Source organism: Acartia tonsa, chromosome 4, assembly GCF_053477335.1.
Source record: "Acartia tonsa isolate MP-2025a chromosome 4, ASM5347733v1, whole genome shotgun sequence".
In the NCBI taxonomy this organism is placed as follows: Eukaryota; Metazoa; Arthropoda; class Copepoda; order Calanoida; family Acartiidae; genus Acartia; species Acartia tonsa.
This window is the reverse complement of record NC_137263.1, coordinates 51,141,291-51,158,109: the sequence shown is the minus strand read 5'-3', so window position 1 is coordinate 51,158,109 and position 16,819 is coordinate 51,141,291. Positions and strand designations below refer to the sequence as shown.

The 16,819-nt window shown below is 32.1% G+C and overlaps 1 protein-coding gene across 1 annotated transcript in view; it reads left to right on the top strand.

Moving 5' to 3' along the window:
- Positions 1–16,819, top strand: part of LOC145317667 (voltage-dependent calcium channel type A subunit alpha-1-like) — a 149,400-nt gene that overhangs the window by 73,854 nt on the left and 58,727 nt on the right. Inside the window, exons 17-20 of the mRNA XM_080158828.1 lie at positions 5,052–5,237; positions 5,844–5,969; positions 7,469–7,594; positions 9,280–9,426. Coding sequence (XP_080014954.1) covers positions 5,052–5,237; positions 5,844–5,969; positions 7,469–7,594; positions 9,280–9,426 — 585 coding nt within the window. The remainder of the gene's footprint in view (positions 1–5,051; positions 5,238–5,843; positions 5,970–7,468; positions 7,595–9,279; positions 9,427–16,819) is intronic.

Genomic DNA, 16,819 nt, shown 5'->3' with positions numbered 1-16,819 from the left:
GGGGCTAAAAAAACTAGTTTTAATTTCATAATTGTACATTCTATATCCGCGAAAAGCGGTTTATAATACGATGAAAGAAATGACTATTATCAAATTGTATTAGTAGATTAATAAACAAGGATGACAACATCCTTAAGTAGCGAAGCACAAAAAATAATTTGAAGATTATTACACTAGTCTCCATAGTTTTAAAATAATGCTTTCTTATTTATTGGCTTAGCAAATTTTGTGGACATTTATTATATTTTAATTGGTTGGTTTAGTTGGTTGAGTGTCCCAATGTTTCAACCACTAATTATAATCTACAGAAGGGGTATTTTTGTGTATTATCATTGGGGATGAACATTAATTTATCGGCCATTGTCTTATCCCTTTAGTTTCCTGAAATTGTACCCATTTGTTTTCCTGTTCGGTTTTCGTTTTCCTCGAATTGAAAATCATTATTTTACATTTAGAGTAAAAAAGACAAGTCTGGAATATATATTTACATATAGGTTTCTGTGTATACTACATATGCTCATTCTTATATAAGATATATATAAAATAAGCAGCCAAAAGGGTTTGGCTGGTTTTTGTGGATTTTTTACAAAAATGTAAGTATGTCCTGTAATTAAAAGTTTTTCAACAAATTTACTTACAATTTTGTATCGACTTTTATATTCGGATTATTCAGTTCTTATACTCCACAAGTGTTAATGTTCGTTTGTCCTGCCATTTTAGAGCTTCGCTTTTATGGATATTGTCATTCTTGTTTTAACTAGATTTAAACAACATTTATTTAGCAAAATATCTTTTTCTAGTGAAACTACAATGGTCTATTTCCAAGTGGCATTTTGTTAATGATGACAAACATTTGTGAACTCTCTTCCTCTCTCTCTCTCTCTCTCTCTCTCTCTCTCTCTCTCTCTCTCTCTCTCTCTCTCTCTCTCTCTCTCTCTCTCTCTCTCTCTCTCTCTCTCTCTCTCTCTCTCTCTCTCTCTCTCTCTCTCTCTCCTCTCTCTCTTATTCTTATTTGCAATATTCACACTGCAAAAAAATTATAACACCCTAAATAAATACCATATTTAATACCTATATTTGCGATTACTTTTACTACACAGAAACTGCTAATTTTAAACATTTACAAAACGGTTTGGTTTATTGCATTAAGATCTATGTCAGATTTATTTAGAAAATAAACGTATATGGTTGAGCTAGAGTTTTCCAACAAATTAATGGTTACACTTCTAGTATATTAATTTTTTGTTCTTTCATGACTAACTAAAACATAAAATATATCAACTTAAGTTTCAAATTGCTGTTTTTATTGAAATAAAGGGAAAATAAACAAAATTGTTAAAAAAAAGTTTCACATATTAAACCATTTTTTACAGTGGAAGTTTGCTGCAAAATTGTGCAAAAATAGGAAAATAACTGGGTGATCATTTATTGGAAAGCAAAATTTTCAATGCAAGATTTTTTTAACAACACAGTTACGATATAACTAGGGTATACCCGTCAGTCTGCACTCGTCACCTAACGGAAATAGGAGTGTCTCTGTTAATATATGTTGAAGGCTGGTATCTAAAAATTGTCTTTTATTTCATTAAGGGGCATTTATAATTATATATAGCCTTGACTATTCTATGCTTTTTTTGGGTTATATTGCATTCTAACATTATTGTCCTTGTCATTTTTAAGAAAGGGAAAATAGTGTTAAGATTCTATAGGGGGGGGGGGGGTAAAATTGTAACAACATTGTTAATCATAGAGCATAGTGTAAAATATGAGAATGAATAAAAGTTAATGGGAATTAAAATATGATAAATAAGGTTGTTTTTTTTTAGAAATTATGAAAATCTAAATAGTGTCAAAACTCTTAATAGATAACTTTGCAACTTATCCTATTAATAAATAAATATAAATTATCATTTATTTTTCCTATTTATATTTGGCACAAATACAAGATGCTGGCAAATATGATTAGCACACAATGGATAAATATATTTTCAAAAATACCGCAATTCTTCAGTGGACCACCTACATACAAGCCCCTCATCTTGGTTTTTAATTTAATAAGAGAGAAGCAATAGGCTATTTATTACACCAGTCCCAAAAGTAATTTTGCCACTTTCGCTGGACAAAAGAAATAATAACATCTTACTATATAGAAAAATAATGCAAAATTCAAGAAATTATTATTTTCCATAGACAAAAAGTTGGCGTTTAACATATATCTTTGGATTACTTATCCTTTCTCCGTGATTCTGACAACAATACAACTCAATAATTTAATCCTGACCTTTCAGACTAATTGATTGCATTACAATAGTTGATACTTATATACAATTACATGCATTATTTACATAATAGTTGCTTCGCCCCTTGCCTCTAGGGGAAGTCAGGAGAATAGCTTAAAACCACCCTAAGACATTTATAAAGCTTCCCTGAAAAGTAAAATAAATTCGGACTAGCAGTGTCCGAGATCTTTAGCTTCAGACAAAAAAAAACAGTTCTTTTAGGGACTTCACCCCTTTTTATGGCTGCTATAAATATATTTCCCGCAATTGGCCAAATAAATAGCCTAAAATCCAACAACTGAAGAGTATACACGAAATATTGCTAAACTTACATACATACAACCAGATACTTTTGTATAATGGATTGCATCCCTACATTAAATATATTCATTATGTGTTTCTCAATCATAAAAACTCAATAAAGTTGTTGTAAGGTTACTTAACTAAGCTCTTACTACCAACTTACTACATTACCAATGACAGGCCAGTATACATTTTAATTGACCAATTTAGGCACTATAAAAGCTTCTTACTTAACTTGTGTACTAAAAGAAATATTTACTATTAACATATTCCCCCTCCCTCTCAATTGTTCATTAAAAATTTGCTGCCGTTAATTCAATTAACTATTTCCCCATAAATAGTATAAAATTTCTTTGTCTCTACTATAGAATGTATAATGACTTAATAGAATCATCTAACATGTCTTTAGCATAAAAGTATAAATAGAATTACACTAACAACTTTGCCCCTCTTTCCCAGAACATGAAAATTATGATTTTCTGGAAGCTTTTTATAATTCCTATAAAAAATTTAGACATACTGGCCTACCATTGGTAATTTAGTCTGTGTATTGATATATCATTGTTCATTTGTATTGCATGACGTCATTTTTTGTATGCATTATAAAGAGCTACTATTTTTTTATAATATTTTATCTTACTTAACATTAATAGAAAAAAACTGGTTCCAAACTCTGTGAAAATAGCTTAAAAGTATAATTACCAGTTATAATATTCACTCAAAAACAAAAACTAATATAGGTCAACTAGCTATTATCTTAAGTCGTAATGACTGATATTCACCATAATATTATACAAAAAAATGTATGATAGGTAAAAGTTGTAGCAAAGAAACAAAGCCGTTTCAGCAAAAATCAAAAGCATAACCCTGTCTGACTCTATTTCACCTTATCTTGCGTTACCTAACCTAACTTACCACGATGACATTTCTAAATTAACCTGAAAAATGGATAGTCAAGAAAATATGAGACAAAACAAAAAAAAAGAAATTGTTGAGTGGTCTATATTTGAATAGTCTGTTACCTATTCTTTATAAGTTGTTGTAATGGATATTGTGTCAGATTCTCACATGCTCTAATATTATTTTTCACCCAGGATAATATAACGATACCCCATCCCCGCCCTTGATCGAGAAAGTCGAGAAAGAACGTATTGACCAATATCTGAAGACTATATTAGCAATATAAATTGATGACAAAATTACCCCTGTCATAATATCCACGTATCCTATATCCATTGTTGTTGTTGTATGCCAATTCTTTTGACATCTGTGGCTGCCGGGTCTCCAGGGAATCAATCAAGATACTTATATCCCAGGACATCAGGGATATGACATTGGAGGGGAAACAATTTCGCAACCAGAAAATAAACAATAATAGTTTTTTTTATATCATCGTATTATTGACAGGTTTCTGTGGATATTAAAATGAAAAATTATAAGACTAAAATCAGTTATGTTATTCCCAAGGAGCCAAAGGCCCGTGCTAACAAAACTGGTATTAATCTTATGTTCTCTATCTTAATATTCGTTGAAAATTGTCTGTAAGACAATGCTAAACATAATTTTTCAGTATTGCTGAGAACCCGTTCTAATCTAACGGATATTAATCGGTTCCGAAGCCATACTGAAAATTTTATTATCTAACTAAGAACAGTAAGAAAATGATCTGTTAATTAAAAGTATGAACTGAATTACATTAAACTTTAATTGTTAATTAATCACTAGAAATGTCACTCGAGTTAGATTCGCTCTTCCAAAAATCTCATTCTCATATGTTATTCATTTGGGTAAAAAAAATTTTCTTTTAATGCCATACCACTGTGATACTTGATTTTTATGTTTTCCCTGTTCATAACAGCAGAGCAGACCAATTCTTTGTCAAAACATCTTTAACAAGGTATAAATAAAACAGAAAACTAGGCCAGTCATTATAAAATACACTAGCGTCTTCGCCACTAGTCTCTAGTGGCTTTTCTTTCTTTGTCAAAACATGTTTAACAAGGTATAAAACAGAAAACTAGGACACTCATTTGAAATTACACTAGTTTCTTCTTCCCTAGTCTCTAGGGGCTTTTCTTTGTCAAAACATCTTTAAAAAGGTATAAAATAGAAAACTAGGACATTCATTATAAATTACACAAAAGGCGACGCCCCTAGCATCTTGAGGTTATGTATTCGAATTAGCAGAGAGATAAATAGCTTAAAACCAAGCCAGGACTTAAATCTAAAAATAAAATAGCCTAAAATCATTATAGGACCTGTGTGAAGCTTACCTTAAATATACAGTACAAATGACCAATGATAGGCCAGCATATATTGATTTTACAATTGGTCAATTTAAATGTATTCTGGCTTATCATTGGTCATTTGTATTGTATGGCGTCATTTTTTAATATTATAAATTTGCGTCAAGGAAAAAGTAAACAATGTTCATAAATATAAAATTGTGTGTTCGTTTGTGGTACAGGAGGACAGCGAGTGGAATAAGAAGCTGGGTATCCTCGACTACGGGTTCACTGCCATTTTCGCCATTGAATCTTTGCTCAAAATGTTTGATCTGGGCCTGTTCTTGCACCCTGGCGCTTACTTCAGAGATATTTGGAATGTGATGGATATTTCTGTCGTCACCTGTGCCCTATTCTCTATTTATTTCAAGTAAGACATTATTTTTACTTAGGGAGGGAGGGGACAATGGACTGTTTACCCCACTAGTTCCCAAAGTTTATTAATGACTTTTTTTATCCGTTGCTTCAACAACTTTGGAGGCTTTTATTTAATCATAATAATTTGGTTGGTTTATTAAATTAAGTGTCTAAACGTTTCAACCATTAAGAGTAATCCACAAAAGGGTTAATTTTTATTATTATTATTCGGGAAATTCAGCAATTTATCGACGATTGTCTTACCCTTTGGATCCCTAATTTTTGCCCACCCTTTTTAAATCGGGTTTTACCTCCTGCCTCCCTTGTTCACGTTTGGAAAGGCGATCGAATTAATTTTCATTGCATCTCTCTCTAATCCCCCAAAGAAAATTCTTCAGGTGGGAGGGGAGGAGGATACACCCTTCACTTTATTTAATCTAAAAGATTTTTAGAATCATCGAAAGAAAACGTTAGGTTTCGTCATATTTTCATAGTAGCTTTTCTTCTATTTCTAGTCCTTTCGGGGGGCTCTAACCCTGCGGGGCAATCATTAACATTTTCCTAATCCAAAATAAACCATAAAAAAATGAGCAAGCAAGTTATTCTTTTATTATTTCAGGGGAACGCCAACCGGTGCCAAGTTGAAGTCCATCAAGCTACTTCGTGTGCTGCGTCCTCTGAAAATGATCAACAGAGTGCCGGCACTAAAGGCTGTTTTTGACTGTGTCATCATATCATTAAGGAACAATTACAATGCTTTTTGAATTTATAAATTTTTTTGGGGACTTCCATCTAGGAGCTATTTATTCGAAGGAGTAAGAGAAGTAGGAAAATAGCCTCAAACCTAACACAGATATAAAAATTAAATATCCTAAAACCATCAAGGAACCTACAAGAAGCTTCCACAAAATGGAAAACTCAATCGGTTTCTTAGTTATCGAAATCTTAAGCTACAGACAAAAAAATATCTTTCCATGTTTCTACTTTATATAATAGGATTAAAAAAAAATTGGACACCCATGATTTTATGGATTTTTAGGATACCTGATATACTCATAATTGGCGAGGTTTAGATGATAATATTGTGCCTTAAAATGTAAAGAAACTTTTTTTTAGGTTTTCCTACAATCAAGGATTTGGTTTTTGATTAAAACAAGGATGACAACATCCATAAAAGCGAAGCTTTAATATTTGAAGGAATAATAAAAGAACGATAACTCTTATTGAGTGCTAGTACCTAATGAGCAGAACATTCTAAACGAAATTACACAAAATTTCTTAAACACAGGATACAAAAAAAAAAGAACGAATTTCTTAGGATTTTATTAAAGAGATGCTTCGCTTTTAATATTGTACCTTGTTGTCCGTAGGATCATTATTCCAGAAATAAAATGAAAATCGTACGATTAAATGTAGTCAAAAAAGTTAAAAACTAGTATGTTTGAAATGGACGTACAAACTTACTGGTAACGCTTACAGAGTTGCTACGCTTCCTAAATCGTACCTAACTACTACAGGAATCATCATGCAAAGTTTGAAATCGATAACATGTCTAAATCAACGGAAAAAATCCAACCGTTACGGATGGACCTACCCTAATTATAGAAAAGCGTCGCTTTTAAAATTGTTTCCTGTATTTTTCTTAACCACACTACACAGTATTGCAACATAAAGCCATAAAATCAACACAAAGACTGTACAACAATTACTATATACACAAATCATAAAACATATTTGTATATCAATTATACAACAATTCGTGTATGCCAAAATTTTGGGGAATTTTTATTTATATTTGTAACAAGGGAATAACTTTATATTATGTACATAATTATTATGTCTGTGCTTATTAAGTAATCATTTTTCGATAATGTGGTTAGGCTTATATTTCTAAAAATCAACTTATGAAATCTTAGATTTTTTTGTAATTATCGATTATGGAGTTGAATTATGATTTTCTTTTGGGTTTTTTTAAATATAAATTTGACATAGTCATGAACAAAAAACTTATACAAAATGACACCATACTGGCCTACCATTGGTCAATTAAAATGTAAACTGGCCATGGGTAATTTAGTCTGTGTATTGCCAATTGGTCATTTGTATTGTATGACGTATTTCTTTGAAAATTATCTTCATATGAATAATTTTTATGTTTTGAATTTTTAAAGAAAGGTATAAGATTTCCCCATAAACTTATACATAAATCAATCAAATAAGCATTGTTATTGTTTTGTGTAGGAATGTATTCAATATTTTGATAGTGTACATGCTTTTTCTTCTTATCTTCGCCATGGTTGGGGTTCAGCTATTTAATGGAAAATTTTTCTTCTGTACAGACGAGTCCAAGGCATCTGCCGAGGAATGCCAGTAAGTATTTTTCGCATCGTAATATAGACAGCTTTCTGCAGATATTAGAATAAAAAATTATAGGATTAAAACAAGGTCTATTAGACTCGAGGTGCCAATCTGGTATTAATATTATCATGTTTCCGTAGAAAGCTGCATGATTTTTAAGTAAAGCCGAAAACCGGTTCTAATCCAGCGGATATTAATTGGTTTCGGGGCCATACTGGAAAATTTTATCTCTGCTCTGCAACAGCGATCCCGTGCAGCAGTCAATTCGTTGGCTGTTGCATTCATCGCTTTAGTTTTACGGTTCCATGTTTATGTTTTCCTTGATGTCAGGCTAGGTTAGGTTTTATTGGGTAGAGGGTAACCCCACAGGGTTAGGGCAACGCAATTTATTTAGGAGGGGGGGGGGGGAGAGGGGTCAGGCATCCAATTTTTATTTTATGTTCGTTAATCCTTTTATTTCCTGAAAAAATATTTTATATTCTTTAATGACTCATTAATGACAATATAGAATTAAAATGCAAAAAAAATTGTAATATACATCCTCTAGAAACATAATTATATATTAATATATCCAGGGATATAAAGGGATAAGACAATGGCCGATAAAATTAATGTACATCCCCAAATCATGATTTACAAAGTCATCCAATTTGTAGATTACAATTAGTGGTTGAAACCTTTGGGCACTTAACTTAATGAATCAACCAATCAAATTTCAATGAAAGTCCCCAAGGTCCAGCAAATAAGAAAACATGATTACAAAACTTTGGGGACTAGTGTAATAAACAGCACATTGTCTCCTCCCTCTTTCCTTACTTGGAAATACACTGTGCAGAAAAAAAATGTAACTACTCTCAAAATGTATTTAACCAAAGTTAATCGTGCATTGATGCAAAATTGTGCCTGGTGCATAAAGTTTGGCCCAAGGACCCGCGCAACTTGCTCAATAGGAGGGGGTAGTGCCCCCCCCCCCTCTCAAAAGGGGCTTTGAAAATTTAACTGTTGTTGGAGAGGGGGGGATCCTGTTTATGATCCCATCATAGTCTATGAATTTCAAGGATGAGGAAAAAAGTTTTTTTAATTGTTTAAAAGTTAATCGATAGTTTTTTGTCGAGGACAAATTAATTTCAAAAAAGGATAGTACTAGGTTATTAAAAACATTATAAATGTTCCTTTTATATGACTATTATTATATCATTAATAAATTGAAAAATACTGGAGGTATTTCATTAAAATGATTCGTTGGTATTTATTGTTTTGTACAGTTAGGACTTGCTAAAAAAAGAATGTGAATTCCCTACCGTTCACAGTTAAGACTTCCTAAAAAAATTTTTGTATTCAAAGGTAGTTTTCTGCGTATTTTTTAAAAGTTGGGCAATATTTGTTGGTAAAAGAGATGAATGTAACGAATAAATTAATATACCTCCAATATTTACCAGCTCATGGTAATTTTGAGGAAGAATATTTCATTGACTAAAGTTCTATCCTCGAATTCCTAATAAAATTTGATTTAAATTCAAAGAATATTTTAAGCTTTTTATAGTGTCTATAAAAAGACGTTATACTGGCTTGTCATTGGTAATTTAGCCAATGTTTTTGCCTATCATTGGTCATTTGTATTGTATAAAGTCATTTTTATAGGCACTATAAACTTCATAATATATTTTTGACTAAAATAACAATGTTTTATTTTTCAGGGGTGAATTTTTTGTGTTCAGCCTGGACGACCACATAGCTCCGCAGGTTCATGAAAGAATCTGGTCCAGAAAATCCTTCCACTACGATAATTGTGCCATGGCCATGATCACTCTCTTTGCTGTACAAACATCCGAGGGATGGATTGCGTAAGTTTTCATATTTTACCAGGGATCTAAGGGATAAGACAATGACAGATAAATTGATATATATCCCCCAATGATGTGACACAAAATTCCTTCTTATCTAGAATAAAATTGTTGGTTAAACGTTTGGACACTCAACTTAATGAACAACGAATAAAGATTGAATAAAAGTCCTTAACGTTGTTTGGCCAACGAATAAGAAAACATTATTAAAAACTTTTGGGACAAGTATAATAAACAACCCATTGTCCCCTTTCCTTCCTGTATTTTACATAAGTTTTCTAGCCTCTCAACATTTGAAAATGATATTTTTCTAATAGAATTGTACTCAACATTGTCGATTTAAGTTTCATGTTTGCTACTGACATCTTCAGTTTCAGCGATTAAAGATTGGAATTATGAAAAAAAAAATTAAATAGAATTTGTGTTGAAAAGTAACTTTGTCTTAGATTTTCCGAAAAATCTGATGCGAGATTTAGTTTTTATAGACGGCTTAGAATAAAAAAAGCAACCTACTCAGATATGTCTTTGGTAATTTAGAAAGATCTTAGACGGATTAAAATTACGATCATATATCAATTGAGCTTTCTAAAACCTGTTTAGATTTTTAGCTTTCGAGATCTCTAAGAACCCCCACCCCCTAGTTTGTTAATCCTTTAACTGATTTATAAATGAAAACGATTTTAAATCAATGGTTCATTAACCAATGAGTTACTCTTCACACATTTCCCTATTCACTTTTAGGAACTAAATTATAGTTGATCCTATTTGGATATTTTTTACAATCTTTGAATTTTTGCTCAGAATTTTAAGTAAATATTTAAAAATATTACTTTGACTGAGAGGGTCATTTTGTTAAAATAATTATTAATATTACATTTTTTGCGTATTTTCCGTAAAGTTGTGTTAGCGTTTAGTGAAATACGATTATTAAACTGTTAATTATAAACATTTTTTTATGCATACATTGGGTCATAATTAAGAACAGTTTGACTTAATAAGCACATTTGAGTAAATAACCACAACTTTATAGGTAAATATACCTGAAAAATGATTTTCTTTATCATTTTTAAGCAGACATACAGACTTTTCCTTTTACTCAAAATATTTCCATTAAAAATTAACATTTATATACTTTCACCCTACAAACTTCACTTATTACTTTTTGCTATTAGCTTTACCACTGTATATAATGAATTTCTTTAAAAATGTAGATTAACTTTCGACATTATAAATTTCAGAGATATCGCTAGTTCAAAACTAATATAATATTTGAAGACGTTGGACTCAAATTTCACACATGGTCAATTATTTCTAGATTTCCGTATATTTTGAGAGGGGGGCAATTGTTCTATAGAAAGGGGTTAAAGATAATAAACTTTAACTGTATTATTACTGGACAGTAACCTATCGTTCTGATATATTAAATCCCTACATTATATTCCAAGCCTAGCGTTCCATTTTATTGTGACCCAAAAAAAAAAGGAATAAATAATAATTTGATGGAATACCTTTACTTCTTGATAAATCACGAAACCTTATACAATCTTTTTTATTTTCATAATTTTTTTTTAGTTACTAGCGGCTGCGTGCACCCCAAGCATCTAGGGGCTATATATATTCAAAGGCATATGGAAGGGCAAAAATAGCCTAAAACCACCTCAGGACCTTTAAGAAGCGTCACTGTAAAGGAGAACCATATCAGTTCAGTAGTTAGCGAGATCCTTCGCTACAGATAGAAAAAAGCTTACTACTTTATATAAAACTAGTGGCTACGCCCCCTAGAAGCCTCTAGGGGCACTGGCACTGGTAGGAGGAGGAAAAGTCGACCTCATCCCATTTTAGATTTGAGTTTCAAAAGAGTTAAACAAATACTTTTTTGGGGTTGGAGGGGGGTGGAGACACCCTCTTCAAAAATAGTTTAAAACCTTCCCAGGACCTATAAAAAGCTTCACTGTAAAGGAGAACATTATCGGTTCAGCGGTTAGCGAGATCCTTTGGGACAGACAAAAAACGCTTACTACTTTATATAATACTAGCGGCTACGCCCCCTAGAAGCCTCTAGGGGCACTTAAGGTAAGAGGGGGAAAAGACAACCTCATCCCATTTTAAATTTGAGTTTCAAAAGAGTAAAAAAAATTTGGGGGGAGGGGGGTGAAGACAACCTCCCCAAAAATAGTTTAAAACCTTCCCAAGACCTATAAGAAGCTTAACTGTAAAGGAGAACAATATCGGTTCAGCGGTTAGCGAGATCCTTCAAGACAGACAAAAAACGCTTACTACTTTATAATTTAGGATGATGATGATGATTGTGTCATTGGTGTATACAAACAATATATGAATTATAAAAAACCGCTTGTTATCTAATTAAGCAAGATAGATAAAGTTTAGCAAATTACACCCAATTATAACAAACCCCTTCCACACCCCCCCCCCCCACCCACCCCACAACCCTCACTTTCCAAAAGAGAGCAATAGAGAGGCGGTTAAGATTTGTTGTTTCAGCATATCTTCTCTATAATCCATATGTCTGCCTTAATAATTCAAAATAATTTAAAGAAGTGGACCTTTGTCTGTAGGCCTTAGGATTTTAATAAAAAAATTTATCGTCTAGCATCGTATTATATTTAGTTTTCTACGAAAATATCCGCATAAAGCCGTTAATAATACAAAGAAAGAAAAAACTATTATAAGAATTTACCTTAGGAGTGGAAATGTTTATTCTTGTTCTGTAAGATCTCATGTTACATGTATGATAAGTTGACCCTTCCCCTACCCATGAGTACAAACCTGTATATTCATTCAACAATGGAACAAGGTTGACTAAATCCAAAATCGTTGATATAGAAATACATACAACAAAAATATTTGTATATAGTTATACTGTATTGTAGTTTGAGTTATTTAATCTAGAAGGTAATTTTGTGTATCATACAACATCCATAAAAGCAAGCACTAGAAACGGTAGGACAAACGGATATTAACACTTAAAAAGTGTCAGAAGAGTTGAAGCAAAATTGTAAGCAAATTTGTTGAAAAACATGCCTAAATTACCAAAAAAAGCTATCCGTTTTTGTCGGACGGACGGACTGACCCTAATTATAGAAAAGCTTTGCTTTTAAAATGTATTATCAATTATGGCCCAGGATATAATCCCCCTTCCCCCCCAAAAAAAACCCAATGGAAGGGCATCGTGTTATATTACATGTAAAACTTGAAAGAGATTTAACTAGATTTCTTAAACACAGAAAAAACAAACTCACTATATATCTTTCCACGGATATTAAAATAAAAATCCAATGACTGTTTTCTACAAATATACAAATGTACATACAATCATAAGATTTAAAAATAATAAAAATAAGGTTTTTAATAGTTATTTCTTTCATTGTAAAACTATCTTCTTAAATGTTAACTTAACAAAAATCTATATAACCTTACGATGCTATATATAATTTAACATGCGATTTTTGGACAGCTTTCCACGGATTTTTAAAGCAATTTAAAGCACTCTGCCCCCTTGCCTGCCTAGCCGCAGCGCTCGGCCCCCTTGCCTGCCTAGCTAGAAAAAAAAAAGATAATTAATTTAGGCATGCTAGAATTACCCTATAAATTTCAAAATTTGTATTATCATTCTTAATCTTAATGCATTATTTATAGGTCGTAGCAACTCTAAAAAACTCTATATAATCTTTAACAAATGTCTGTATGTCACTTTCAAACATGATTTTTAAAACGTTGATTTTTAGGACGTTTAGGAACAATGTAATAATTAATGCAAATTGATAATCAAGTATAAAAATGTTGAAAAAAGTTTCAGCCTTTTATTTTTTATAGGAGCCGAGAAAATCACGTTTTCCTTAAACTAATACATACAGACAGACGGACATAAGGACATAAGGACAGACGGACATTTTAAATTATAGAGTAGCTTCGCTACTAATAATCAAGTATAAGAATGTTGACAAGAAGTTTTAGCCTTTTATCTTTTATAGGAGCCGAGAAAATCATGTTTCCCCCAAACTAAGACATACGGACAGATGGACAGACGGACATTTCAAATTATAGAGTAGCTTCGCTACTAAAAATGTTAATTCACAATTAACAAAGATGACAACATCCGTTATTAGCGAAGCACAGATGTATCCTATTGTATAAAGTAGTAAGCTTTTTTGTCTGTAGCTTCTTATTAGTCCAGGGAAGGTTTTAACTATTTTAACAAAATTATACATAAATGTGTTGCAAAATTGCACATATATAGGATCAAATAAAAGGGCATACTTTCATTTTTAGGATTTTATTGTAGAGTTGCCTTGCTTATAATACTTTACCTTGTTGTCCTAAGAATCAATATTCCAAAAATCAGATGAATAGGAGAAGCATATTATACAACAACATGTTGTCAAAATGCTAAGCCTTATAAATTGTACCTAACTGTCATGGGAATCATCATGCAAAGTTTGATATCGATGGGACAATTCTAACATGCCGAAATTAAAGAAAAGAGCTAACCATTACGGACGGACCAACCCTAATTTTACAAAACTCTCTCTTATTTGACAAAAAGGCGGGGTAGTTTATTGTTTGTTTTTAAAAGCGAAGCTTTTCTATAATTAAAGCCAGTCTGTCCGTCAGTCCGTCCGTAACGGTTAGCTCTTTTTGTTAATTTAGACATGTTAGAATTGTCCTTGCGATTTCAAACTTTGCATGATAATTCCTATAACAGTTAAGTAAAGATTTATGAAGCGTAGCAACTCTATAATCCTTACTAGAAAGTCCGCACGTCCAACCTTTTTAATGTTTTTTTTTATATCTTATAATCAATCTTTATATCTGATTTTTAAAAGCAAAGCTTTTCTATAATTAGGGTCAGTCTGTCCGTACGTCCGTCCATACCGGATAGCTTTTTTCGTTAATTTAGGCAAGTTAGAATTGTCCTATTGATTTCAAATTTTGCATGGTGATTCCTTTAGTAGTTAGGTACGATTTAGAAAGCGTAGCAACTCTATAATCATTACCAAAATTTCCGTACGTCCATTTTAAACCTAATGATTTTTCTACTTTTTTAACAACAAATTTTACTTTTTAAAAGCGAAGCTTTTCTATAATTAGGGTCGGTCCGTCCGTCCGTGAGATAGACCAAATTACATTCAGGACCCTTTTAGACTCCACCCCCAGTGGGCATAAAATTCTGGGCGGAGAAAAAGTCCGCCCATAATTTTAAAATAAGGGATAAAAGGATAAAATTCTGGGCGGAGAAAAAAGTCGTTTCAACGTTAGATTTAGTGACTTAGAATTGGGGGGCGGTGAAAATGGCCCAGTGGGCATAAAATTCTGGGCGGAGAAAAAGTCCTTTTAACGTAATTTTTTCATCGGCCATAACACTCCGCCCATAATTTTAAAATAAGGGATAAAAGGATAAAATTCTGGGCGGAGAAAAAAGTTGTTTCAACGTTAGATTAAATGACTTAGAATTGGGGGGGGGGGGGGGGTTGAAATTGAAAAAGTATCCGTTTAGAGTATTATTTAAGTAGAACTATTTTTTGAAGAAATGTCAACTTGACTCTATTACAAATATAAAAGTTTTGTTAGCTTGAAGCAAGCTATCCGTTTTTTATGGACGGACAGACCGACCCTAATTATAGAAAAGCTTCGCTTTTAAAATGCAGTGTAAGGGTCTATTAACACCCCCCCCCCCCGCCCTCATTTTGCAAAAGGATAATACTATAAGAAAGTTAAGCGGGGATAGGATAGGGGAAGCGTACATACTCTACAATTGTTTTTTTTCAGCAAACCCATTTAACAATTAAACCTTTATTATTTCAAATTCAAACACGTTTTCAATTTAAATTTAAAAAAAAATAATAAAAAAAACACATTTTATAATTACTTAAATAAGCAAACATTAACATAGTCATACAATCCTACTAATAAGCAATCCTATACCAATAATTTTGTCTTGTCCTTGTTAATATCATCTTACATGTATGTATGATATGACTCCTTTCTCCCCCCCCCCCCCCCCACCCTTGGATACTTAACTCAGTTAACTACAAGTACAAAGTATAATTTCCTTAATCTTAACTTAATAATCTTTAATCTTTCTTCAAACAGTTCTGTCTTTTTTGAAGGCTTTTAAAGCATTAAAATGATAACTTACCCTAATTTTTTCCTCAAAATCGATTGCTATGCTATGTATAGTTTAGGAGATACGTGTAAAAATTGCCCAACTGTCTTAAAACTTACTTATTAACTAATCAAAATTCTAACATGCATAAATTAACGAAAAAAGCTATCCATCTCTGCCGGTCAGATGTACGGACGGACCAATCCTAATTATATGCAAATTTTATACCTAAATGGTTTTATTTATTTAATATCCTATTATATAAAGTACTAAGCTTTTTTTGTTTGTAGCGAAGGATCTCGCTAGCCACTGAATCGATATGGTTCTCCTTAGCCTTAGCATGGTTTTAGGCTAATTTGTTTTTACAAATAAGTCTAATTATGGTTTTAAGCTATTTTTACCCTTCCATTTCCCTTCGAATGAAATGCCCCTAGATGCTAGGGGCGCAGCCGCTAGTTTTCTAAAAAGCTCAATGGTTAGCAAGATCCCGAACAGACAAAAAACTCTTACTACTTTATATAAATAAACGGCAATTATTATTTGCTAAATCAAATTCCGGAAAACTAAAACAGAAAAATAGGTTGCGTGAATATTTTAAACAATATTTATGAGAACGTTCCGAATTAAATTTTCAAAATTTTATTATTTTTCTACGGCCAGCGAACGTTGAGTTATATTCCCTTTTTCAATTATATTAAACGTCCGAATTTAACTGAACGGCTAGATATCGGTCAGAAATGACATATTAGGCTTAAATTTCAACTTCCTGTGCGAAGGGTTGTATTAACCCTTTCATTTTTGAATTTTACGGATTTTCTCAAGACGATTCTGGGGTGCGTAGGGGAATATTAATCTTGAATATATATTTATTCAACTAGCGATGTCTCTGATAAATTTCTTTGGGGTTTCTCTTATAAATATTGACATAAAATCTAGATAACTATCTAGATCCAGTGTTGGGTACCTTTTTCGTCTTCTAGCTTTTGTTGCGACTTGGCTGTGTTAATATTTACGACGCTATTGGCTGATATTCAAAGACCTAACTGAAAGTCGACACATTGTCCATCTGGAAGGGATATACATTTATTTAACCCCTTCTTCTTCTATTGTATTACTTTAATGTTTCCCTATAACACAACTGAGCAACAAACGAACATTTTGATAAAGAAAACGAATTTTAATGCTTATTGTACAGTATTAGGTAAAGTAAGGGTTCAATTAAATAAGAGGTACAATGGTACATATTTTATTATTAAAATGCTTTTACTA